Below are 25,461 nucleotides of genomic sequence, written 5' to 3'. Positions count from 1 at the left end.
ATGATTTTAAAAGATCTCCTTATCCTGCTTTTTGTGCTGTCATTAGCACAGGCAAGCTCACCTCAGCATATCATCCATCCCAAGTTTTTACACCTGGGTAAGTAACTTGTTTCATAGCTCAATATATGGTTTTGTCTCCCAAGACTCCTTTAGCTGTCCCATGAACACAGTTGTGTACATTTTGTTTCACCTCAACAATAACAAGAATTGTTATTCCTTTATGTTTAAAAATAACAGTTTTATGTCTGTATCTGTTTGGTTAGTTAGTCAGCTCCTTTACCATTTATAAATAGAAGACTGATTTATTTTTTTGTTTCGGAGTTAAATATTTCAGAAATAATACTGGTTTTTTTCTGCTGTTTGTGGTAATTATTTATCTCTTGGAAATAGACTTGACTAGAGGTTATGACATTGGGGCATATTGATACCTTGTCATAAAATATTTTGTGGAAAAGACAACCCTCTGCAATAGATATCAGTAGTACATGTAACAAATCCACAATATTATGTGTTGAATATTATATATTTATATTATGTAATAGGGTGCTCTCAGTAGTATACCTAGGTTAAGGAAAGGAAAAAGAAAAATAACTACTTTTATTGTGGGGTGACTCCTGGGGCACTAATCTCCTGAGGCATGATAACATTAACTACGAGGACCTATCAGCAAATATTATCGTGCCTCATTAGATTAGTCCCCTAGGAGTGCCCCACAATAATAGTAGTTCTTTTTCCTTTCCTTATAAAATATTTTGGTTAATTTGTTTGTTACTTGCATAATACATTAAAGGAAATAACATATTTTGTTGTGTTGTTTATAGAGAGCATCAATGGTGACAGAGGGTTCTAGCAAGAGTTTCCCTCAGGGTTCACTGATGGGTAAAGATATCCTCTTTGCTACTGAGCCATCTGTTGAGTGCTGGATGTAGTTTATATAATGGTGCTGATCACTTTACATAAACACACATCATGAGTGTAGACAAAAATGTCCACATTTATCAAATGCAATTAAAATGTTTCATCAATATATCTGTGTTAGTCAAGTTATATCCTGATGTTAGTGCCTTAACAGAACTGAAACGTCAATAATACATTTTAAATTGCATTTGATAAGGAATGTATTGTTCTCTACACTCAAGTATGTATTCTTAAGTCTTATTGACCTGTGATCATCGCCCAGATTAACAGTTTGCTATACACAAGAGGTGGAATGTGTGCAAACCCTTAACATAGGTCCTACAGCACGGGGAACTAGCGAGCTGTGGGCCCTGGTCCCCTCCTCATCGCTTCCCTGCACCTGGGCCCACAGCTCTCTAGTTCTGCCTCTGGTGCTAAGGGTTAAGTTACGCCAAGCCAGGTCTGAGTGAATATGTATTATATATCACGTTTGCACAGTGGAATTGAAAACCCTGACTTGGACTTTCAGTTCCACTAGGTCATTTTGTCAGTGATTTTCTTCTGCTGTAGGCATAGTGAGATGACAGAAATGAATAGTAGGTCAAGGATTGTAGTGGTACTTGTACCTCTGTAATGCTTGTTAAATAGGTTTTCCCATACATTGCATAGGCATACTTGTCTCCGACATATGTTACTACTGCAGTGACCCCTTAATGTACTGTACAGGGCGAAGCCCTATTGTCAGCGAAAACATCCATTTCCGCCAGCCATATGACTGCTTGTTCTAAAAAAAATATGCCCCAAATTTGTGACAGATGTGCTGAATATTGTCACAAAATTTGTGATGTGATTTATCAGTCCGCTGGTTGAAAGAGCATTTTCTGTTTTCTACAAAACCATCTTTCTGATGTGACTAATGTGAAGGGGAGTTAGGATTGTGGTCAGGATTGTTTTTCAGTTTGTGCTGTTTAAAAGTGTATTTCTTTTTGTTAAGTATATTCTAAAAAAAATATACTGTATAATTCATATTTGCTCAAACCTCTATTGTGCATATTGATTATCTGAAAATAATTTCAAGCACTTACTGCAATATTTATGTGAGTGACAAATAGGTTGTTATAAGATTGACGACAATTGGTATATATTATTTAACTATATTAAATTATTTTCAACCAATCCTACTGCGGTCTTCGAGTGAAAAAGAGATGTTTATGAGACAGCAAATTTCTAGTCCACAATTAAAATAAAGTTTAGTGAAAACGTTTGAAATCACACCTATTACATGAAAAAAAGCAATTATGAAACAGAAAATGAATGTTGTATTTAGAATAAAGTATAACAATTTGAACCACAGCTTCTCCAGTATTTATTTTTGAGTGAAAACAAGGGAGTTATAAGACAGAACATTTACAGGGTTAGTCAATATAAACTATACTCTGATTATTTAAACCACACCCACTGCAATATTTGAGTAAAAACATATATTTCAAAGTCTGATTAAACAAACCATATACATTCAACATGTGTTCGCAGGTCATTGTTAAACACCAAGAATACATAGATACATAGGTGTTATTTCCCAAAAACATTATTCATATTGTTTTAAAATTGAAAACTATACACACTCAACATCTGTTATGGAGGTGATTGTTGTGCTGGAAGGTTACATGAATATTTTTTTTTTTAAAAAAACTATACAAAATCAGCATGTATTAGGTAAACAACCCATCAAAAGGAGATGTACAAAACAATATTCATATTTTTTGTTTTACCATACACAATATAAACACTGAAGGAATCATGTGGAGTTGGACACATTTGTGCCATCAACGTAAGCAGGAAAAGATACAATCATGAAAAGGCGTATTTAGATACATATGTTCAGCCAGCATCAGTAGCATATACACCAGGTTGAAATCAGGCATCTCAGTGTGTATCCTTATGCATCACAATATCATAGAGATGTGGCTTAACAGTGTCAGTAGTAAATGTCAAAGTCGCATTACCCTATTTGTAGACAATATAATAATATAATTCAGTGTCATAAGAGACGATAATAACTTGACATTGTTATTATTAAATGCAGAAGATGCATTTTCCATATAACATTTCCCCAGAGATAGTGCTTTTTACCCTTTAATTAGCAGACTCCTTAGGGAGAAAAGCTACAGATTCAACAATACACAATGTTGATCATTGTAGACCTTTAAGGGTAGAAGTCCATTTTGCAATTATTTTGATCTACATGTACTTTCTTGACTTTCTCAGATTGGCCAGCAGATTGCGGGGTTGCATTTTTTCAGCAAAACACAGCTGGGAGGATTGTGTCTGGGAATGAAGTACGCCCGTTCTCCTGGCCTTGGCAGGTTTCCTTGCAGGTAAACTTATTCTTTAATTCCCCAATACAATATTTTATTTTCAATTACCTATTATATAATATTTTAGATGTTTCTACTACATATTATATATTCCTTTGTGTCGCTTAATTTTTTTTTGATAGAAACAGTCTAACCATGTCCAATGTTATGTTGGATATATGTAGTATTTTATTTCTAACATAATTGTTTATTGATCAAGTGTACTAGTTAAGCAATGTTGGCTAAATGAAAGATCTATATCTACATAGGGTGTTACAGAATTGTATTTAATAATGTCTAGTGGTTATGTCATGTTATATAGGTTTAAAATTTTATGTCTCTATTGAGGGTAGTAGAATCATATTGTGGACATGTCTAGTGATCATGTCATGTAGGTCTACTATTAAATGCTTGTTTCGAGTGTTTCACATGTAACACTTTAAGATTGACTTGTCCAACGACAAAGTGATTCTGGAAATTAGATTTACATGTAGGGGAGTGTGTATTTCCTATAAATGCAATGAGTCTGATGCAGAGTTAGATATTCGACCAATTGTGTTGCATATCTATCCATTTATTCACACTACGCATTCTCAGAAAGTGAATGTACTTAATTATTGTTAGTATTATTATTATTATTTATTTATTTATAAGGCGCCACAGATTCCATAGCACTGGATACAGAAGCAAGTAACAAATAGATGAAGTAATACATGTCAGTAGATGACAGATGAATGTGAGTAATGATAAGGGGACTCACACAGAGTGCAGCAAAAGATGTGACAGGACATACGAGGGACAGGAGACAGACATGGGACAATAGGTAGAGAGGACCCTGCCCTCGTCCTGCCCGCGAGGGCTTACAATCTAAAGGGAGGAGTGGTGAGAGAGAGTAGGACCAAATGGGAGAAAAAATTTAGATGGCAGAAGAGGAAGAGGAGGTGATGGATAGAATGGTTAGGAGGTGGTAGGAGAGGCAAGCTTGAAAATGTGAGTTTTGAGTGAGCATTTGAAGGACTGAAGGTTGGGGGAGAGTTGAGTCAGATGGGGTAGGATGTTCCAAAGATTAGGGGCAGCACAGCAGAAGTCTTGGAGGTGAGCATGGGAGGAGGTGATGAGGTGAATTGAGGCAGAGGTCAGAGGTTGAGCGGAGTGGCCGGGTAGGTATGTACCTCGAGACAAGGTCAGAGATGTAAGGGGGAGAAGTGTTGGTAAGGGCTTTGTAAGTGAGGGTAATGAGCTTCAACTGAATTCTGAAATGGATAGGATGCCAATGAAGGGATTTACGCAGAGGAGAAGCGGAAGAGGTGCGGTGGGAGAGGAAGATGAGTCTAGCAGTCTGTATGGATTGAAGGTCATAAGTGCGAGAGTGAGGAAGATCAGTGAGAGGGAGTTTGCAATAGTCGAGCTGAGAAATGATGAGTAAATGGACCAGGATTTTGGTTTCTTCCTGAGAGAGGAAGGGACGGATTTTCGCAATGTTACGGAGGCAGAAGTGGCAGTATTTGGTGAGGGACTGAATATGAGGGGTAAAGCTGAGGGCTGAGTCAAGGGTGACTCCAAGGCAGTGGGCTTGGGTGACAGGAGAAAGAGTGATGTTGTCAACCAAGAGGGAGATATTGGGAGGGATAGCAAAATTTTCAGGAGGAAAGATGATGAGCTCGGATTTGGAAATGTTGAGTTTCAGGAAGCGCTGTAGCATCCAGGTAGTTACAGCAGAGACAGCTAGCTACATGGGTTAGGACAGTGGGAGAGAGGTCAGGGAAGGAAAGATAGATTTGCGTGTCATCAGCATAGAGGTGGTATTGGAGGCCAAATGATTGAATGAGTTCACCAAGAGAGGTGGTGAAGAGAGAGAAGAGCAGAGGGCCAAGGACAGAGCCTTGTGGGACTCCAATACAAAGGGGGAGAGGGGGGAGCCAAAAGCAGACACAATAAAAGAGCGACCTGAGGTGTAGGAGGCAAACCAAGAGAGAGCTGTTTCGCGAAGACCTAGGGAGTGAAGGGTGGTAAGAAGAAGAGAATGATCGACGGTGTCAAAAGCACCAGAAAGGTCGAGGAGTACGAAAGACCATTGGACTTAGCTGAGAGTAAGTAATTTGTTACTTTAGTGAGGGCAGTTTCAGTTACCACTCCTTACACCTGAAGAGGCGTGATGGGGAGGGAAGGGTGTTCTATTGTAAGCAATGTACAGTATGGGAGTGTTCGAGGAGCAATTGCCTCCGGAATAAGACTGGGATGTAATCGTAGGTACGACTGAATAAGCAGTTTTATTTGCAGGTGATCAAAGGTAAGTGTAAGTAATGAATGATGATGATGACGAAACCTGAACTAGCAAACCTCTTGTAACTAAAAGATATGTGAATAATTCGCAGACAGGGCTGCCAAGAGGAATTCAGGGCCCGGGTACAACAAATTCATGGGGCCCCCCTCACAGTCGAGTAAGCCCTAAAAAAAAATTGCGCCGCCTTCGAGGGTGTGGTCATACATCCAGGGACGTGGCAATGCGCCGTTGGGGCGTGGCTAGCCTAACGCCGATGCAAACATTTTTGGGGGTGTGGTCCTGCATTTGGGCGTGGTAATGCGCCGTTGGGGCATCGCTAGCACATCAAAATCACTAGGTCCTGAATTTACCAGAGCGTCACATATGTCCCAGCACTCCCGACTTTTAAGACATCTAGCACCACAGTGCAGTATACAAAGAATGCAGTGTGTACACAAAGAGTTCAGTCTTGGCCTGCACCTTACATTGGGCACGACACTCACCAAAAATTCCCATTGTCCCTACTAGAATCACAACATTTCACACACTCTGCTGCTCTCTCCTACCTGTTCTTCTCACTTTCACCACCTGTGACTGCTGCTTTCTTTAGTTGCGGCTTGTCCGGATCCTGAAATGTTGGACGACCTATTTGGGGAAAAAATGGCTACATTTAGAAAATTACAGCCAGTCCCGGCGTTAAATCAATAGCACCCACGATTAATAATTAGGCCTTCCTCCAGCCCCAACATTAAAATAATACTATTCACATTTAATAAATAAACCTATTTCCCTTCCTGCAAACAGCCTACCAATACCTATTTCCCGCAACCATCACTGCCATTAATAAATTCATAGTCACATTTAATAAATAGACCTCATTCTCCCTAAACTCACCCCCATATTCAATAGCCCCCAAACCACCCCATCTTAAATTAATAGTCCCCACTATTAAATGTGCCTCTCCCCTTTTTTTTTAACTTTGTGCTTCTCTCCCCTTTTTTATTTATTCTGTTTCTCTCCCCTTTTTATTTTAACTCTGTGCTTCTCTTCCCTTTTTTATTTATACTGTTTCTCTCCCCTTTTTATTTATTCTGTGCTTCTCTCCACTTTTTTATTTATTCTATGTTTCTCTCCATTTTTTTATGTATTCTATGTTTTTCTCCCCTTTTTTATTTATTCTGTGCTTATCACCCCCCTTTTTATTTATTCTATGTTTCTCTCCCCTTTTTTATTTATTCTGTGCTTCTCTCCCCTTTTTTATTTATACTGTTTCTCTCCCCTTTTTATTTATTCTGTGCTTCTCTCCACTTTTTTATTTATTCTATGTTTCTCTCCATTTTTTTATGTATTCTATGTTTCTCTCCCCTTTTTTATTTATTCTATGTTTCTCTCCCCTTTTTTATTTATTCTGTTTCTCTCCACTTTTTTATTTATTGTTTCTCTCCCCTTTTTTATTTATTCTCAACCTCTCTCTCCCGTTTTTTTACGCCCCCTTCTTTATAGCACTGTCCCTTTCCTCCCCTTGCCTCTCCATTTCTTTACTTACCTCCTGTCAGCTTCTTTCTTTTTCTCTTCTCTTCTCTTCTCTTCTCTCTTGTCTTCTCTTCTTTCTTCTAGCTTTGTCTTGTCCGGCGCTCCTCACTGACTGACGGACGTGACTTGATGACGTCACGCCCGACAGTCAGTGTGAATAGAGAGGAGGAGAGGAGGGACGCGGCGCCGCGGTGACATTTTTTTTTTTTTGTTTGTTTTATTGTTCCAGCTCCCCCCACCAACCAACTTCCCCCCCCCCTCCCCCGCCACGGAAAGAAAAAAAAATACATTAAAAAAGACCGATGATAAAAAAAATAAAAATTAAAAATTAGAACCGAGGGCCCGGATCGGGCCCCCTCGCAAGCTCAGTCCCGGGTAAAATGTACCCGCTCCCCCCCCCTCTCGGCGGCCCTGTTCGCAGACACTTATTGAGACCTTAGTAGTCGCTCAGCCATAGATTAGAATTTGCTGAACATGTAGCAAGGAAAAAAATAATTATATGAATGTCGGGAAGTTGTATTAGCTAGGTTATTCAAGTCTAATTCATACTTAATAGCAATTGTTTTCTCATAAAAACCTATAAAATAAAAGGTTAAGTTGAACAATACTGTCTGAGGGGTGTGTATGTTGTCAAGAGAACGCATCTGCTGCTCATTCAGTCCTGGAAACATCCTTAACTCTGAATACGGCATATATATGTATACACTTGTGTGCTACTTTTTCAATCACAAGATATGCTTCAGCTTTGGTTCCATGCTGAATCAGGCCTAATAGATTTTTGAATAAGTGGTTTAAGGTTACAGGTTCTTTGACCACAGAATATTTGTATAAACACATTATTATTATTATTATTATTATCATTATAATTATTATCATCATTATACTTTATTGATATAGCTCCAACATATTATACAGCACTGTTCAATGCAAAACCAGAATGTGTAATCAGATACAAGAGTCCTGACCCCAGTGGAGCTTAAAATTTATTTTCGAATAACACAGGCACACACATACACGCTATGGTTGATTTGACAGGACACCAGAGCTTGTGAAGTTAGCCCATGCAAACACAGGGAAAACAAATTCAACGCAGAACAGCCTGGTTGAATTAAGACCAACATTACCATCTAGTGGTGAATAGAGTTAGCCTTGTCCTTTATTCTACTCTGTTACCAAAGGGTGAACCTATAATAAGGCAGACTGAGGCAGTTTTCATAAAGTCAGGGTCGGCACTACAAGTAGGAAAACCTAGTCGATCACCTATTGCACCAAGGAGCCTCTAAAATATTGAATTGGTGGCATAATGTAATTCATTCAGTGTTTTTTATTTTCCCAGAAGTACCCCCACACTGAGCCTTGGTTGTTGCATGGAGGATCAGCAGCCAGCAGCTATTACCTTTGTCAAAGCTCAGTTCCACACTCCTAGTCTGACAGAGAAGTAGAAGATGCTACCACCCCATTACCTTATGCAAAACAGCGGGCAGGTCAATGCCAATGCCTGGGCCCAATGCCTGGGGAGGGGGGCAGGTAGATTAGTGTGGCCTAGAGCTATTAAGGTGCCTTCACCAGCCCTGCTAAAGCTAGGTACACACTACACTGTTTTCGTCCAATAATCGGCTCAATCAGCCGACATACGACCGCTCGTTCAAAAGTCGGGTCAGTGTGTGTAGTGACACGCTGGTTGAAAGTCTGCCCAAATGGACGATAGTCGCCTCATTTGGTTGGTCGTAGCGTTTAATATTTTCGTTCCAATCTCGTTTCCGTTGTGTAGTGTGTATAAACTTCCGACCGATCCAGACAATCCTCCGATACTTCCTCATATACTTCCGAAATTACAATCATTGCTCAAGACAACATGGCTGTAAAAAGTCGCTAAAGGGACGTCCACTCTTCCCTTTATTGTCCTAAACAAGGCTAGTGTGTATGCAGTCCATGGCCCGAGCGATTGGACCATCGATCTCATGTAAAATCGATCGCCATAAAAAGTTGGTGGAAATTTCTGTAGTGTGTACCTAGCTTTAGGATTGATACTTACAGGAGATGTTAGAGTCCTTTGTAGTTTCTTAGCATGTGTTGTGTTCTTTGAGAGTTAAATGCACCAACAGTGCTGTTCAAAACAGTGATTTATTGATCATTATGCCATTTGTAGGAACTGTACTGTACTAACATGTGCTCCTTTCCAGATCCATCCAATGTTTGTAAAGACTGACATAAGCACATTGTTCTGTGCTTGCCCTATTGACCAATAGATGCCACGTTTGACAAGTGCTGTCCATGCATTGAAATCCCAGTAAACGCTGCAGAGGGGAGCAGACCGCTGGCAACACTATAACAGCCTGTCATATAAACCCTTAAAAAGAGCGGTTTTGAAAACTTATGGAGGAAGGGCAGAAATCAAGATTAGATTGTGGGGTTACCTTGTGGGTAGATCTAATAATGATTTAAATGAAAATACATGTGTTGTAGATTATATACTATATTAATGGAATTGTTTTTATTTTCTAAGGTGCTACCAGTTCAGTTGCTGGCTGAATGGTTAGACCAGTTATGAATTGTCCTTTTTAGAGTAGATATTTTACAATGAAGACATTTTAGTGGTATTATTCTACATTCATTGAATTCATTATAATCAATGTTGTCTGCAAACTTAAAATGATGAAAGTGTAGTAGAATTAAAATTAAAATAAAATACCAAAAAAGAATAAAAATAGACAAATAAATCCCAATTATTAAGCAGTAATTGTCAATTGTCACTTTAAAAAACAACTTGCAATTACTTATGTATTCAATTTAGCAACAATATAGAGGCTGAATTTACAAGATAATTTAAGTCCATGAGGTTAATAAATTATTTTGGTTTATTTTACAAGGTTCGGGCTAGAGGAAGTAAGAAATATGTTCACGTCTGTGGTGGGACGCTCATTCACAAAAATTGGGTCCTCACTGCGGCCCACTGCTTTCAGAAGTAAGTTTTCTAATGACTCTACTGTAATATATTTGAATACAGCTCATCATGATTACATTAAAGCAATTAGTTGTAAGAGCCCAGCAATGCTTTAAAAGTGTCTTATTAGTGCCTTTAATAACATGAGCTAAGGGCCACAAGTTCTTGCTGCACGAAAAAAAAAATTGTATACATTTACTTTGTTGCCCTAATTTTTCCATTTTAAGATTGATCACAATTTGTTATTTATAAGGGGGAAGGCAGAAGATGCAGCCAACTGGAGGATCGTCCTTGGGAAACATAACCTCAACCATACAGAACCTACGGAAAAGGTTTATGATGTAAAGCGTATATATAGGCATGAGCGCTTCCGCTATCCCCATCTAAATGAGCTGGACTATGATATTGCTTTAGTCAAGCCTGTAGGGGACATTTTGACGACCCACTTCATACATTATGCCTGCCTTCCAAGGAAAGAAATTACTCTGCGCCCAGGCCACTTGTGCTGGGTAACTGGATGGGGAGATACTAGAGGTAACGTGTTTGTCTGCTTTAAAAATCGAACACTCTCAATTCTCTGTGTAAAATTGCCACTGACATAAAATACGTCCTGTGCAGATCTATGTATGTACACATAGGGACATTATTAAGGAAAGACAAAAAGGACATTTATCTACTGGCTCCAGTTCCAAAAGGGCTTCAGTAGCAGGAATTGACCTTATTCCATTACAGTAAACATTCCTTATTTTCTGTAACTGTATTTTCTATTTTGAAGAGGTATTTGATGATTAATTTGTTTCTTTATTAGTTAATTCACTAATCATCATCAGCTACTTATATAGCGCTACTAATTCCGCAGTGTTGTACAGAGAACTCACACCAGTCCCTGCCCCATTGGAGCTTACAGTCTAAATTCCCTAACATACACACACAGACAGAGAGAGACTAGGGTCAATTTGATAGCAAATTAACCTACTAGTATGTTGTTGGAAGCCGGAGCACCCACAGGAACCCCACGCAAGCATGGTGAGTACATACACACTCCACACAGATAAGGCCACAGTCAGGAATCAAACTCATGACCCCGAGCTGTGAGACAGAAGTGCTAACCACTCAGCCACCATGTTGCCCAATCATTTAAGCTATGGCTCTGCCAGCCATAACTCCTGCCTTGCACACACAAGTACTAAATTTTTAAATGTATTATTTTTCCTTTTTTGTCATGTATTACACATTACATTTATTTTCTTGTAATTATTAGAACATATGGAATTTTGAAAAATATTTTTTTTTTCAGCAGTCTATTTAAATATTCAATTTATTCACAATATTTCGCACGTTTTATCAATTCTGGTACAATGATGAGTTTTAAACACTGAGAGAATTATTTACAATGAATTAATGCGTCCACTGCCTGTTTAGTTATGCCTGCTTTGAACGCAACATGCATAAATTTGCCCCTTTGATGGTTTTGTGTGCTCACTTTACATTTTGCAACGTGGCTCCCCAAATATAATATGAGTGTAAAGATTTTCCCTACCATGTTTTGACTTCCCTCTAAACTTAAAGTTCTTGATTTCTATCCATGAACTGTTTGCACCAACTTTATTAAAGTACCATATTTTAAAGCGGTTTGCCACTTTAGGATAACAACCTAGGGTTTTCCTTACCAACAGTCATTAAAAAGGAAGCACATCTTTTAACCATTAGTAAGAAAAAAGTAAGGGCATTTTGGCTCCATCCTGACACTGCAATAATGCACACAAATGGAACACCAATTATTTTCATATTATGTAGACCTTACTAGCAATCCCTGACCATCATTTTTTGTGTATATGTTTAAGCTCTGGATTGAAAAGTAGGAGCAAATGTGTCAAAAAATGCTAGCAGTCATTATATTTTTATAAAATTGTCAGTAAAACGTATTTTCAAAGGCCGGCAACCTTGCAAAATCCCCGTCTGACCTCTATTATCTGATAATCATTAGCACATTGTTCTAAAGCGTGTCCTTTGTGCTATGGAACTTTGGAGTGACAGATTAAAAATTGTCATGTCCTGGAATGTGTAAATAAAAGCAACATTATTGGACAGGTGCTGACAGGGCAGGAGGTGTGAAGGTAGATTTTATCCTGGACAAAACCATGTTACAATGCAAGTGGTGCAAATTAGTTTATTATTTTGTGCATAAGATAAATACTGGCTATTTTTTCATTTAGCACACAAATACTTGATAACTTTATTTTTACACTGAAATTTAAAGTTGATCTAAGACATGCATTGCCCCAAATATAAATCTGTCCCCATATTTTAAATTTACTCCACCCCCCTCCAATGCAACATGGTTTTGTCAAGGTGCAAAGTTACCCCTTTCTGTTGCTTTACTTTCCTTAATGAATCAGGCTCAATATCTCCCCCCATACGGTCTGCTAAATAGATTTCTTGAACTTTCAATGGCTGCTGTTATTTAATGGGGAACAGAAAAATGAATTCACTATCAGTCAATAAGCTCTGTGACCCACTACAGGCTATGTGAATGCTTCCGCTACCTAACAGGTCCACCAGGCTGTGGGCTCTGCTTTGTCCACTGGGCCGCTAGGAAATTGTCTCTTTGCCCTTTGTTCTACCAAGTAACAGGTGCTATTGTATATTGTGCCACCAGAGAATGGGCTCTATTTACACTAGCCACCAGGGGAAGGGCTCTTTATTGTATATTTGGCCACCAGAAAATGGGCTCTGTATTTTATAATAACCACCAGGCACGAATCTCTGAACTGTACACTGATCACTAGGCAATGTGGACTGTATTGTACACTAGACACCAGCCAAGGGATCTACATTTTATATTTGTTACATAAATAGTCGCTGGGTTTACTATATGGATATATTGTATGGGATAACTGGTATAATTTGTGTTGTTACTGAAGGGTTTCGTGTGGGGGTACCATTGAATAAAATGTTAATAGTGATAGTGGGAATGGTAAAATGGGTTTCCTTAGGGAAGAAAGGCAAATTTTCCCAATTTTGCCTACGGTGCCAAAGCAGCTTGTCCACTGCAAATGCCATTCAATCAGGTACTACATGTATTATCACATCCATAAATGTTTTGAATCTTTTTCTCATCCATTTGTACAGTTCAGATTTTCCCAAAGCTTAAATAGAAAACAGAAAACTGGAAATTTTCAGATTTACTGCTTTAAATATTTACTTATTTGGTTGTACTGCTAGCCAGTCTCTATACCTTGTCGCTCATTAATTAAAGCTGGGCCATTATGCATTTGGAGGAATCAAACCAGCAAACTAGAGGCATTACCTCTTCCAAAGCTATCATTGCAAAGCCTAGAGCATGGTACTAAAATACAAATATCACAAAAGAGGACAATACAGTTTACTGACTTCCAAAGTCTATAATGTGCCAATAATAATTCTACTGTGATATTAGTAAATTAATTCACTTTATCAAAGTCACTCACAAAATGATGCCTACACAAGAGTGTATAACACCCCCAGTTGTCTATAAATTCTGTTAGTTGCTTAAATATTCAAATAATACCAGTTTTATATTTATTGATGTTCCAGTGGTTTTTTTTAGCATTCTTATCTAAGTCCTAGCAGATATAACTTGGGAATCAAATTTTGATATTTTTAGTATGTTTTTTCTTTGTTAGTATTTCTCAGATTGTTATGTTTGGAGTTTATCTCTTTAGACCATATGATTTCCAAGGTTTTCTTTTAAGATATACACCTCTCAAAGGTCCTTCTATTTTCCAAATTGTCCCTCTTTCGGTCAGATTTATAAACATATGAATGGTCCTGAATGAAAAGCTCCTAAGTGTAAGGCTCCAAATTCATTGCAATTGCATCTACCCCATTTTGTGAGTTGAACTGAATTGTGTTTGTGGCATCCAGAAGCCGGAGGGGCTGTGCTATTTAACCTCTAATCTATTTACTCAAGGTGGGAAAGAGAACCTGACATTATCAGAAGTCCTGAACCAAGCTAAGTTGCCCATCATTGACATCAAGACATGCAAGCAGAAAAAATTCTGGGGAGAAAGAGTGCAAGAGTCAATGATTTGTGCTGGCTTCCGAGACATTGGAGGACCCCCTGCCGCCTGCCAGGTATGACTTCTTCTAGACCGGACTTCCATGTCACATAACATTGTTACATCCAAACAATCAACATTGATTTTATTCTGCATATAGGCGAAACATGTAACAAAAATACAATTGATACAAATCATATCACTGTGTATCACTAAATATATGCAAAAAGTTTAGCCAATGACGAATCATACTATTGTCTACTCACTACATGGCTTACGGTACGATTTTGCGAAAACCAAATATCAGAGTCATATTAGAACCAGAAATTGTTCACTGACATCATATCAATGATCTGGTCTTCAGTTGGTATGCTTCTTTTCTCACTAATGATCATAATTTATTTAAAACATTGATCATTTGAAGTAATCTTAAATAAAACTTTGAGAGAAGTTGCATGGACAATTTTTTTCACAACTTCTTACACAAAGCACATATGTATTGCTTAGTCAGCAGGGCCTGATTAAGGGTCACAGCCACCCCAGGCTACTACACTAGTTCCCCCCCAAGTGTGTGTGTAAATAAATTTTTTATATATATATATAGATATATACCTGTAAATAAAATTGTAAAACATTAATACATTAAACACACTTCATTATGCACTTCCTCTCTTACCTGATCTTGCAGTGTAGACTACCTGGTGTTCTCTTTTGCATGTTCTTGGAGTGTTGTCCGTTGGCTTCTGGAAACTTGGGAGTCCTGTATTTTTAAAAAATTGCAAAAAATATAGCAAAAATTGTATTATAGTGCAAAATTTTAACAAACCCTGAATGATACAAAACAACCCCCTAGTACAGACAGACAATAAAATATATGAAAATTATTTACACTCCTATAGTAACATCTACCAGCCCTGTCTATCTAGTATTTAGCATTCTAGTGACCGCTGAAACCACAGTCAGCATCAACATCACCGTCAACACAATACAGAAATCCTGCCCTCTACAAGCTATTTCATCACCTCCCCACCAATTCATCCCCCCTGTCATTATTATCAACCCGCACCGGACAGTTTATGAACCCCCCTATCCAATTCACTAACCCCCCCCCCCCCGTAGCCAGTTCATTACCTCCCCATTGCTTTATCATTAATCTCCCCTATCCAATTCATTAACCCCCCCTCTAGCCAGTTCATTACCTCCCCATTTTCACTTCATTAATCACCTCCCTCTAGCAATTTCATTAACACCCCCATCCATTTGATATGCCCCCCTATCCAATTCATAAGCCCCCCCCTCTAGCCAGTTCATTAATCCCCATTTTCACTTCATTAATCCCCCCTCTAGCCATTTCATTAACTCCCCCATCCAATTCATAAGCCCCCCCCCCTCCAGCCAGTTCATTAATCCCCATTTTCACTTCATTAATCCCCCCTCTAGCCATTTCATTAACTCCCCCATCCAATTCATAAGCCCCCCCCTCCAGCCAGTTCATTACCTCCCCATTTTCACTCCATTAATCCCCCCTATCCAATCCATACTAGCAGATCATTAATCCCCCCATATCCAATTTATAAAATCCCCCCAGTCATCTCCCCCCCCCTCCACATCCGATGTGTCACCCCCCTGATATTTAACAAGCACTTACCTTGCTGTCTTCTGTTCTCCTCTGACCAGACGCCGGCGCTTCTGTCATCTTCACACGCAGCTAACAGCATCCAACGTTGTTAGCTGCGGGCGCGCTCTGTGTGATTAGTGTGGTCACGTGAGATGTCAGATCTCACGTGACCACACTAAGCAATACGCTGATAGGGCAGCTAACAGCGTTGGATGCTGTTAGCTGCGTGATTGGGTACAGGAACATGCGGGACCGCCCCCTTGAGGCCAGAGGCGGCCCCATTAGAGGAGAAAGAAGCCGATCACCGGCACTTGAAGAAAAAGAAAAACCCAAAAAACCAACAGCTTGTCAGTGTTCCGCGCTGCGCCCCCCCAGGACTCAGCGCTCCAGGCTGCAGCCTGATCAGCCTAGTGGTTGATCAGGCCCTGTTAGTCAGATTTCTATTTCCTGGTTAAATGTACAACAAGTGTAACACTAGTAAATGCAAGCGCATAGTTGCTATTTGTAGAATATTACAGAGTGTTTTGTCCTGTTAGGAAATTATCTTATGGGTATTAATAAAGAAGTTTCCCAGTTGAATTAAAGATTTTGCAGTTACTTCAAAGGGTTATAAGCCTCCCACCCCCATTAATGGACTTTACTTTTTATACATGTATTTACCTATCCAGTCATCCAGCACTATTTGGATAGTTAACAGACATCGTAAGTAACTCAAGTTTGCATGATTACAGAACTGACAGGTCTGTTGACCAATGTTTCCATGGAGGTTACCTGCCTCACTAATACACTGTAATGTCCCATATTTAATAGCACATTGTAGTGAAAACTAACACTATGATGTGCTATCAAACATAGCTCATTATAGATCAGTATATTAGAAAGGCAGGATAGCTGCATGGAAATGTAAGTCTACAGACTTGTCATATTCATTATTGTTACATAATTGCCAATGTTTTCAAATAAGGTGCTGAGCTGATGCATGGAATGCATGTTATGGATTAGGTATTGGAGCATCTGTCAGGTTTACTGAATTTGATTACATCATATTTTTCTTTGCATTTTAACTACTTCTACTCAATAAACTTTAATTTATTAAACCTGAGAGATGGAATGGTGCATGATACTTAAATACTAAGACTTTTCACAAAAGGGACCACACTGCAGAGCTGTGCTACTATATTGCTTGCTATTAAATATTTGTCATCAAACTGTGCATTCTAAGGGCATTTTCACTATCTAGATTAATTGATTTTCCCATTAAAGTCAATGAGCCACAATGTACAGTGTGGTGTCCCCTGACATAATGTCAGCACAGGGCTGAATTCCCTAGAGGGTTGGGGTCTGCAAAAAAATGTGTGCCCCCTCCCCTGCCTACGGATACTCAGCACGTGCTGAAAGCAATAGGGCTCTTCCCACAGCCCTGAGCGGTGGAAAAGGAGTAATAAAGTGAATAATTGAAATGCAAACACTATATTAGTTTGTGGAACTACAGGTCCCAGCAAGCCCAGGTTTCCATTAACAGTCTGGGCATGCTGATGCTTGTAGAAATACAAGCACCAGTATACTCATGGCAGCTAGGGCATGCTGGCACTGGAGAACCTGGCTATCTAGTAATGCCGGGTCTGGTGGCTGTATGCTGCTAGACCAGGCGCAACACTTAGACTAGCCCCCTTGCTGGTGCAGGAGATACAGGTGAAAGTGCGCTGGAAACTGACTTGGGCATCCCTGCACGGGAAACGTAGACTGTAGTAAGCCTTTTTTTAAACCAATAAACAGCCGTTGACCGATTTTACAGAGGATATGCTCAAAACAGCCATATATGGTCCATAATGACTCAGGCACGTAAAGTCTAACTACGTAACTGCAAGAGTTAGTTTCCATTAGTCTACAGTGCACAACAGACAAAGTATGGAGATCAACGCATGCAACTACAGATGTGCATATATTCATATGAAACTGCAGAAGTCCTGAGTCATTGCAGTATCATTTAAAACAGAAATCCAAGTTGTAGACAGAAATGGCTTGCAGGGATTATTTTGCATGAATGACTACAGATGAAAGCATTTTTCTTCATCTGTAATGTGTGCTGGCTGCAGAATTTATGATTGTGTTTTATTGCTAGATGTCTACATGGATGTCTGAAATAAAATCATTCTAGTCCAACTGTGAACAGTAACTAAGTTAAAGTGTACATTTTTTTTAATAAAAAATAAAATCAGCCATTTTGAGAGCGATATCTATGTTTTTGAGAATGAGATATACCAATTATCTACACCGATGTACAAAGTGCTGCAGTAATGCAACTTGTTCTCAGGGATTGGTTGCATTCTACTATTGGTTCAGCCCAGGTGTGCCTGCCTCCACTTTGTACTGAAGACAATTTTAGCATATGTCCCAACTGTCGCGATTTAGCCGTGCGCACATTTTCCTGATTCCCCAACTTCAGTTGTAAGGTATGACTTTAGTCAGCTTAAAAGGTATTTCTGTATTAACCAGGTGTATGCAACAGTGTCTGATTAACTAATAGGCTGACTAGTCTGCAGTCTAGGGTACATGGGTTTTGGGGGCGTGAGTGCCGAGATCTTATCTGCTTCTGCACAGTCTGCTTCTCCCGAGTGGGTCATCTCTGGCCTGTGCGCACCGACAGGGTGCCTGCTGATGTAGTGCCTAATTGAGAGGGGACCAGATTCCTGCATATACTTAGGGGTGCTTCTGGGCAACCAGCACTTGAATGAATCACATTTCCTCAGAGACGTGCCTCCCAATGACTTGGAAGGGGAGGAGCCATTTGTGTCACATGAACTGCATGACATAAGGGTTGCACTGAGTTGAAAGTAATTTCATAACTGCCCGGGGGTCACCTTCCCAGTGTGCCTTCGAGGTGGCAGTTGCAATGAAGGCTACTGAAGGTAGACGCTAATAAGTTTGATTTGGTGCTGCTATGGAAGAATGAGTATGAGGAGCAGTTCTACATTTAGATTTATTCTGAAGAGAGAGAGGATAAATGGAGCGGATCATGGTTAAGGACATAAAATATGTAAGAATTTATTAACAATTGCACTTAAGAAATGAAAAAATAAAAGTAAAAAAGCATATCATAATCAATATGTTACCTCTTGGATTAATCTATGGCACAATGCAAACATTAAAAAAATCTCTTTTTGGTCATCCCGGGGTGGAGGACTGGGGAATCCTGATTTCTGACGATACTACCTCTCTGTCCAACTTGCTCAATGTGTCCTGTGGTACGGTTCATCAAATTCTAGAGACTGGTCTAAAATTGAGGCTGAAGGTCTGGGATTACTGTTGTTATCCACCCTCCTATGGATTCCCAGGGCTCGTCGCCCTAAATGCTCACTATCCCATCCTGTCATTTCGCATTCCCTGTCCATATTGGACTCCTGTTCTCAAAAGTATGGCCTGTTGCCTCACCAATCTCCTGTGATTCCATTATTTAATTCCCCAGATTTCTCCCCTGGAACAGACCATAATGCATTTTGGCCATGATACTCGAGGGGCATTAGATACCTCAACCACCTATCTTCTTCTTTGACTTTCCCTCAATTCTCTGACATCCAATCTCATTTCCATATCCCCTCGAAACGGTTTTATCAATATCTCCAGCTACGCCACTTTCATGCTTCTGTCAAAGTTCGTCTCTCCTCCCGTCCTTCTACTACTTTTGAATCTCTCTGCTTACGCCAATCCATCCTCTACGAAGGGTCTTATATCTACTTTATACTACAAACTTGCTCCTTCTATTGCAAGCCTACCATGACCCCCATGAATTAGCTTGGGAACGCGACCTTGGCAAATCCTTACTTGATGAAGAGTGGTCGGAGATTCACGAGAATGCTGCCTCCAGCTCGATCTGTGTCAGAATAAAAGAAAAATGTTTATAAGATTCTTTTTCATCGGTAATATGTGCCTACGAGACTGCACAAAATTCTACCTGACTCTTCTGATCGCTGCTGGCGGGGGTATACCCAGGAGGGCTCTTTTCTTCATATCTGGTAGACCTGTTCAAAGCTGACACATTTTTGGTCTGAGATTAAACTCTTGATTCAAGCAATTCTTCAGGTGGATATTCCCCTGGAGCCTAAATTTTTTCTCCTTTCTCTTGGGGTCCCCTCTGCAACTCGGTATCAGAATAAGTTGATGAGACATATTCTCTTAGCAGCCTCTTGCGAAATTGCAGCTGTCTGGTGGCAGCAGGCTCCCCCTTCTCTCCTGACTATAATTAGCAGAGTCTGGCAGATGCAACGCTTTGAACACATGCCTGGCATCATTCGCAATTCCTCAAGGGCTTTCGCCAAGGTCTGGGACCTGTGGATCTCTTTCTTTCAGCTTCGCTCGTCATTCATATAATATTTCACTGCTGTCTGTCCCTTCTAGGTATATCTGTTTGTTTGTTCTTTTCTCTTTCTGATCCTTTTTATATGGATTTAGCCCCTCTTCCATTTTCTTTCTCTCCTATACATTCCTTCCCCCCTTTTTTCTTCACTCTTCCCTCTTTATTTGACAATATAATCTCTTGGTCTCTCATTCCATTCAGTTCTATTTATTGGCTGTCATCTGTAGTCTACTAAGGCTACATAGCTCGTAGCCACTACATGTTTATTTCTTTATTCTGCTCAGTGATACCCTGATTGTCAGTTGTAATGAATTTTTGAGTTGACCATACAAAAATAAAACTTTGAAAAAAAAATAAAAAAAAATCCCTTTTTGGCCATCTGAGGGCATCGCATGCCCACCTACACAGACACCTAGCCATGGAGGTTACAGCCCCTTTCAACCACTGCATATTATTTCAACAAGTTTGATCCCTCTTTAAAGCTAGTATGCGGTTCTTTATGTAGAATTTCACCCCAGATTCAGATCTTTCAGTATGGATGGTTCAGCCATGAGGCATGCAACACAGTTACGCTTGCCGGGCACCCGGCATGTTAAACTTCTTCAGGTGTTTCTCCACAGCCTGGACCAACTCTCTGTCCCAGAATTTTCTCTGTACTTCTTTGCAACCTGAAAGGAAGTAAAGCAGTCCATTACAGCTCTGGAAAATACAGAGTAGGCAAAGAGCATTTGCCTAACAAAACTGTGTGCTACCCTGTGATAGCATTGGCTGGGCACTCATATCCTGTTGCCAGGTCCCTACACCGCCTCTCTTCTGACGTGGAAGTGTCGACTGAATGCCTGCCCACTTGTTCCTCTGTCACAGGGGATTGCTCATCATCCGACATGTCGCTCTGTAGCTGAACCGGTTCTGAAAAGAAACAGATTACAAGATTTCCAACATACTATCCAGATCAATGCGCATCTCGTCCAAATTCTTGCCTTTGAATTCGGCCATTCTGCCACTCTAAAGAGCCATTAACAGTTTGCTGAACTTGGCAAGTTGGAGAGCACCTTCTGGGAGGTGGTAATACTGCCAGAGAACCCCGATGTCGTGCCCAAGGAAGTCCACCACTGATCCAGTTTTGTGTCGTTTAGGCTCAGTACCTTTTGTGAAAGTGGCAACGTGCATTCGAAGCTTTGCGGAAGACAGCATGTGGGGATGTTTGGCCCCAAATTCTCTGGCAAACAGTGGTATGCAATCGGAACCTCTGAAGTGTGACAAGGCAGCTGTCCTGGCAAACATGTAGATATTTCATTTATCCACTCCACATTCTTCACGCTGGTGTCAGCAGGATAGGAACTTTTCTCCCTCGTTTTCCCCGGATTTCAATGTGAGTGAAGTGCTGGCAGAGCTTCCACTCAGCCTCGGAAAGTGCTAGGGCCACATCTTCATGGAGATCCAAAGTATCTCTTGAGTAGAAGGTAGTCATCAACATCTTGGAAACTTTCCCTTCCTTTTTTCGTTTGAACAAGATCACCTGTTCCAGGGTGACTTTTGCAAGCAGTGCCCAGTGGTTAAGCCTAGGCTCGGAGGACAGACCAGTTCAGTAGGCTTGTTGATTCTCATTGAGGTACAAGTGCATCTTTTCACATCTTTCATGAAAGATAGGAGCTGAGGCATGTTCCACTTGGAATCCTTAAGAGTTTTCAACAGCAACAGTGCAGCCCTCCATCATGGCTCAGCACTCCACTATGCTCACTATCTATTGCAGGTTGTGCCTGACCTTGAGTGACAACGAGGGCGTCATAAATGTACCCATCTCCTCATCATAGCCAGCTACCAGCTTCACAGCGTTTACTACATGCAAAAAATTTGATGGGGTGGTAAAGTCTTCCATCCTCTCCAAAGGAGTACTTCTTCTGGCCTTTAGCAGTAGCCTGCCCATTTCTCTAAGCTTCTGACGGATGTACTCGTGCCTGCAAACATCTGAACCAACCCGGTTGAAGAGATGCTGCCCCATCTGCATGATGCATCGGTCATTTTGTCTGCGAGTAAGACTTCATCCTGGCTCATGTCACTCAAGAGCTTTCAAAAGCCACCACTGATGTCAGGTGGAACAGGCTGAGCAAAGGCGCACAGTGACTGGATTTGCCATGTGTGGGCTTGTTGCCCCCTTGGTTTAGCTTACATCTCTTAATGTGTGGCCACTATTATTTACTTGCAAACAAGCCTTGGCAAGCTGCACAGTGCTTTTGGCATCCATCTCTTTGCCTGCAAGTTTGCACGGGACCAGAACACCATGTCCTGCACTTATTACCTCAGCATTGTGTGCAAAGTTGCCAATTGCATGCACCTTTCTTTTGGGTGCTTGGGGAATTGCATAGCCCAGGCTACTTCAGTCCCATTGCGGTGAACATGCTCCATGTGCCACTCTGTTTTTGAGAGGGGCTTCTCACAATACAGGCAAGTACAGCTTTTTGTTATATGCCCTGGAGTTATCACTATTTCTGGATAGTATTTGGACAGACACCACATTGTCACTCCGACCCTCTGTGTTTAAGACACTGCTGCCAGCAGGTTGGGAATGGACCTGCGTAGAACACATCACTGGTTACCTGCACTTTGCTCCACTGGCAGTCAATGGGGCATTAACGCTGGTGTCTGAACCGCTCTCCTCTAAAGTGTCAGGGGCACACTCATCTCCACTGCTATAATCTGAGTCTCAGCTGGGCTCTGTCATTCTCCACTGTAACCACTTTAATTTAATAACTTAATAACATCCCCACAGTGTTTAAAGTGTGTTGTGTTCTAAATCAGAATATTTCAGGCAAGTGTTTCTATTCTGGGTTTGCTTATCATCTCCTTTAAAGAAGAACTTTAATGGCACTTGAAATGTAAACATTTTTATTAATTTTCATGTATGTGTATAAAAAATATTATGAAAATGTGCAGTATGCCATATTACTAAACTACATTGACTGTTATTTGCAGGGAGACTCTGGAGGACCTCTTGTTTGTCAGAACGGAAGAGAGAGATGGGAAGTCCATGGCATAGTCAGCTTTGGACCCATTGGTTGCACAGTGGAGAACAAACCTAGCGTCTTCACTAGAACTTCCACATATATTCCTTGGATTGAGGCCACAAGAATTCGTGATTTCTTCCTACACTGAAGGCAGGAGCTCTAGTGTGGCAGCTGGTCAAGTCTTGGATTGTAAAAGGGATTTATGTTTATTCTTCATAGCAGGGATTTAGTCATATCACATGGCACAGATTGTGAGAACAACATCTTCAGCATTGTTACATTAGTTTGCAGCCCAGTAGCTACTTGCAGACAAGGGCCATTAGCATAGATATGAACCTGATTCAATGTCTTGTGTATTGCAGGTCATTGATCCCGAATTGCATGAATACTACTGACTACTTGAACCCTGCCTGCACTTTAGTGCTAAAGAGTTCATACAAACACTAAAGAGATTGCACACACTGTTATTCACATGGTATGCTTCAAATATTTACATCAAATATTTGTATCAATGATTCTCCTGTTGATTACATTTTAGATGCCATGCCACTTATAAATGAAGTTTCATACATGAGTATTAAAGAGCGACAATATTTTGCAGACAATGATGTTGTTGCTGGTATTGTAGTGTTCTGTATTAACCTGTATTAATATTAGTATGTAGTTCCCACATTTCATGTTTCACTATAAAATTTGCATATGTCATTTTTAGAGACTAACAAGCATTAGCAAGAATCCTTTAGATTATGTTTAGTATGTTTGGTCAAGTGCATAGATGACACCACATCTGAAGGTCAACAGCCAATGGGTAAATTTGTAAGAGAACATTTTCGACTTAAAGTATTTAAATCTGCACCGTGACAAGTCAGATTTGCCCTCCTCTCAGCTGCTATTATTATACTTGCTAAGAGCAAAATAACTTTACAGTGCTATTTACTGCCACATAGGAAATATAACGGTTGATTTTCCAAGAGGAAATAAATCGGCACTAGAATGAGAATAAGATGAGAAATTACAAACTTAGTTACAGGAAAAAAGTGTGTTACAAGGTTCACGCAATATTCTTTCAAATATCAAGACTAAACTAAAGACTCGACAATTTTATATTTCCCTCATCACCATAGTGTGGGTGTTGGGTAGAGATGTTTAAGTATGTTTGGCACACACAATTACCAATGTAGCGTATATTTACCCACAATGCCTTGCACAGCTGACACTCTAAATACAGCCCTGGCACATGTCCAATAAATGTAATAGATTGCAATTTATTAAACACATATGCTTAAAAAATTAAGGTTTTGTACACATGGGGATATATTTAATAAACTGCGGGTTTGAAAAAGTTGAGATGTTGCCTATAGCAACCAATCAGATTCTAGTTATCATTTATTTAGTACATTCTACAAAATGACAGCTAGAATTTGATTGATTGCTATAGGCACCATCTCCCCTTTTTCAATCCTGCAGTTTAGTAAATATACCCCATAGTGTTAAAATCAAGCACTCAGTTAAACATTCACAAACCCAAGTAAACACTTTCTGACAGAAGGGCTTCAAAAAATAATGTAAATGAATGAACCTGTACACACACACTTTCTGATGTGTTTGGTTCAATTTCAAAGTTGTCTAATGTTGTTAATGTCTGGTACAACATAATGGAATTGAATATGAGTGCTCATTAAGTACATCGTAAACTATGCTGCACTGAACCTTTGAGAACATGTTTCTGATGCTTTGTTAAAAGCTAGAACAACGTACAAAGTTTTGTCTACATTTTAGCAGGTGTTTTTAACGCCTGTGGGTATGAAGTTGAAAACGTTTAAACAGGTCACTATAATATAGATTACTCCCTAGCACAAACCACAGCTAAGCTTACAGTATTGTTCTACTCTCACTTTTAGGAGTCTAAAAGCCTGAAGCAGAACTGACACATTTAAACGTATCAATAATTATTAAGACGAACATAAAAAACAAAACAGGGTGATTTACTACAAAAGTATGAGAGTCCCTTAATAGTAAATACTATATTAACTCATAAGTTAGGGGAAGATGCACAATGATAAAATATAAAGTCATTGTTTTTTAATTTGTGGACAAAAAATATTGCCTTTAATATTACCATATTAAACATACTGCCCCTCAGCGGTTAGAATTCAACTTGTTATTTTACATTTCTCTATGTTTTGGAGACTTTTTACATGTGGTTGAAATGCACTTGTATTTTGTACTGACAATTGTCTGTAGACAACAGATGTGTTTTAACTGAAAAGCCAGCTGGTCAAAAGTACCATTATCTCATTGCCCATACAGGTGCTATGCATCAATTCTTACATGTATCTGACAGTATATTAATATGTGTGCTTTGTTTGTTTTAAACTTTATTAAGTTTGCTGTTTATCCATATTAGTATTTTTTTTCTATATTATTATGAACACATTTAAAGCATTGGT

General features: G+C 39.7%; 1 protein-coding gene across 1 annotated transcript; it reads left to right on the top strand.

Annotated features, from left to right (window-relative positions):
• Window positions 1-25,393, top strand: LOC142160318 (elastase-1-like). The gene is made up of 6 exons (XM_075215245.1): window positions 1-97; window positions 3,166-3,275; window positions 9,921-10,015; window positions 10,248-10,528; window positions 13,947-14,110; window positions 22,980-25,393. Exons 1-6 carry the CDS (start codon window positions 1-3, stop codon window positions 23,157-23,159), a joined length of 927 nt encoding a protein of 308 aa, XP_075071346.1. The 3' UTR covers window positions 23,160-25,393.
• The last annotated feature ends 68 nt before the right edge of the window (window positions 25,394-25,461 follow it).

The sequence above is a fragment of the Mixophyes fleayi genome, chromosome 6 (assembly GCF_038048845.1).
Source record: "Mixophyes fleayi isolate aMixFle1 chromosome 6, aMixFle1.hap1, whole genome shotgun sequence".
NCBI classification, from domain to species: Eukaryota; Metazoa; Chordata; class Amphibia; order Anura; family Limnodynastidae; genus Mixophyes; species Mixophyes fleayi.
This window is presented reverse-complemented; position numbering and strand designations above follow the sequence as displayed.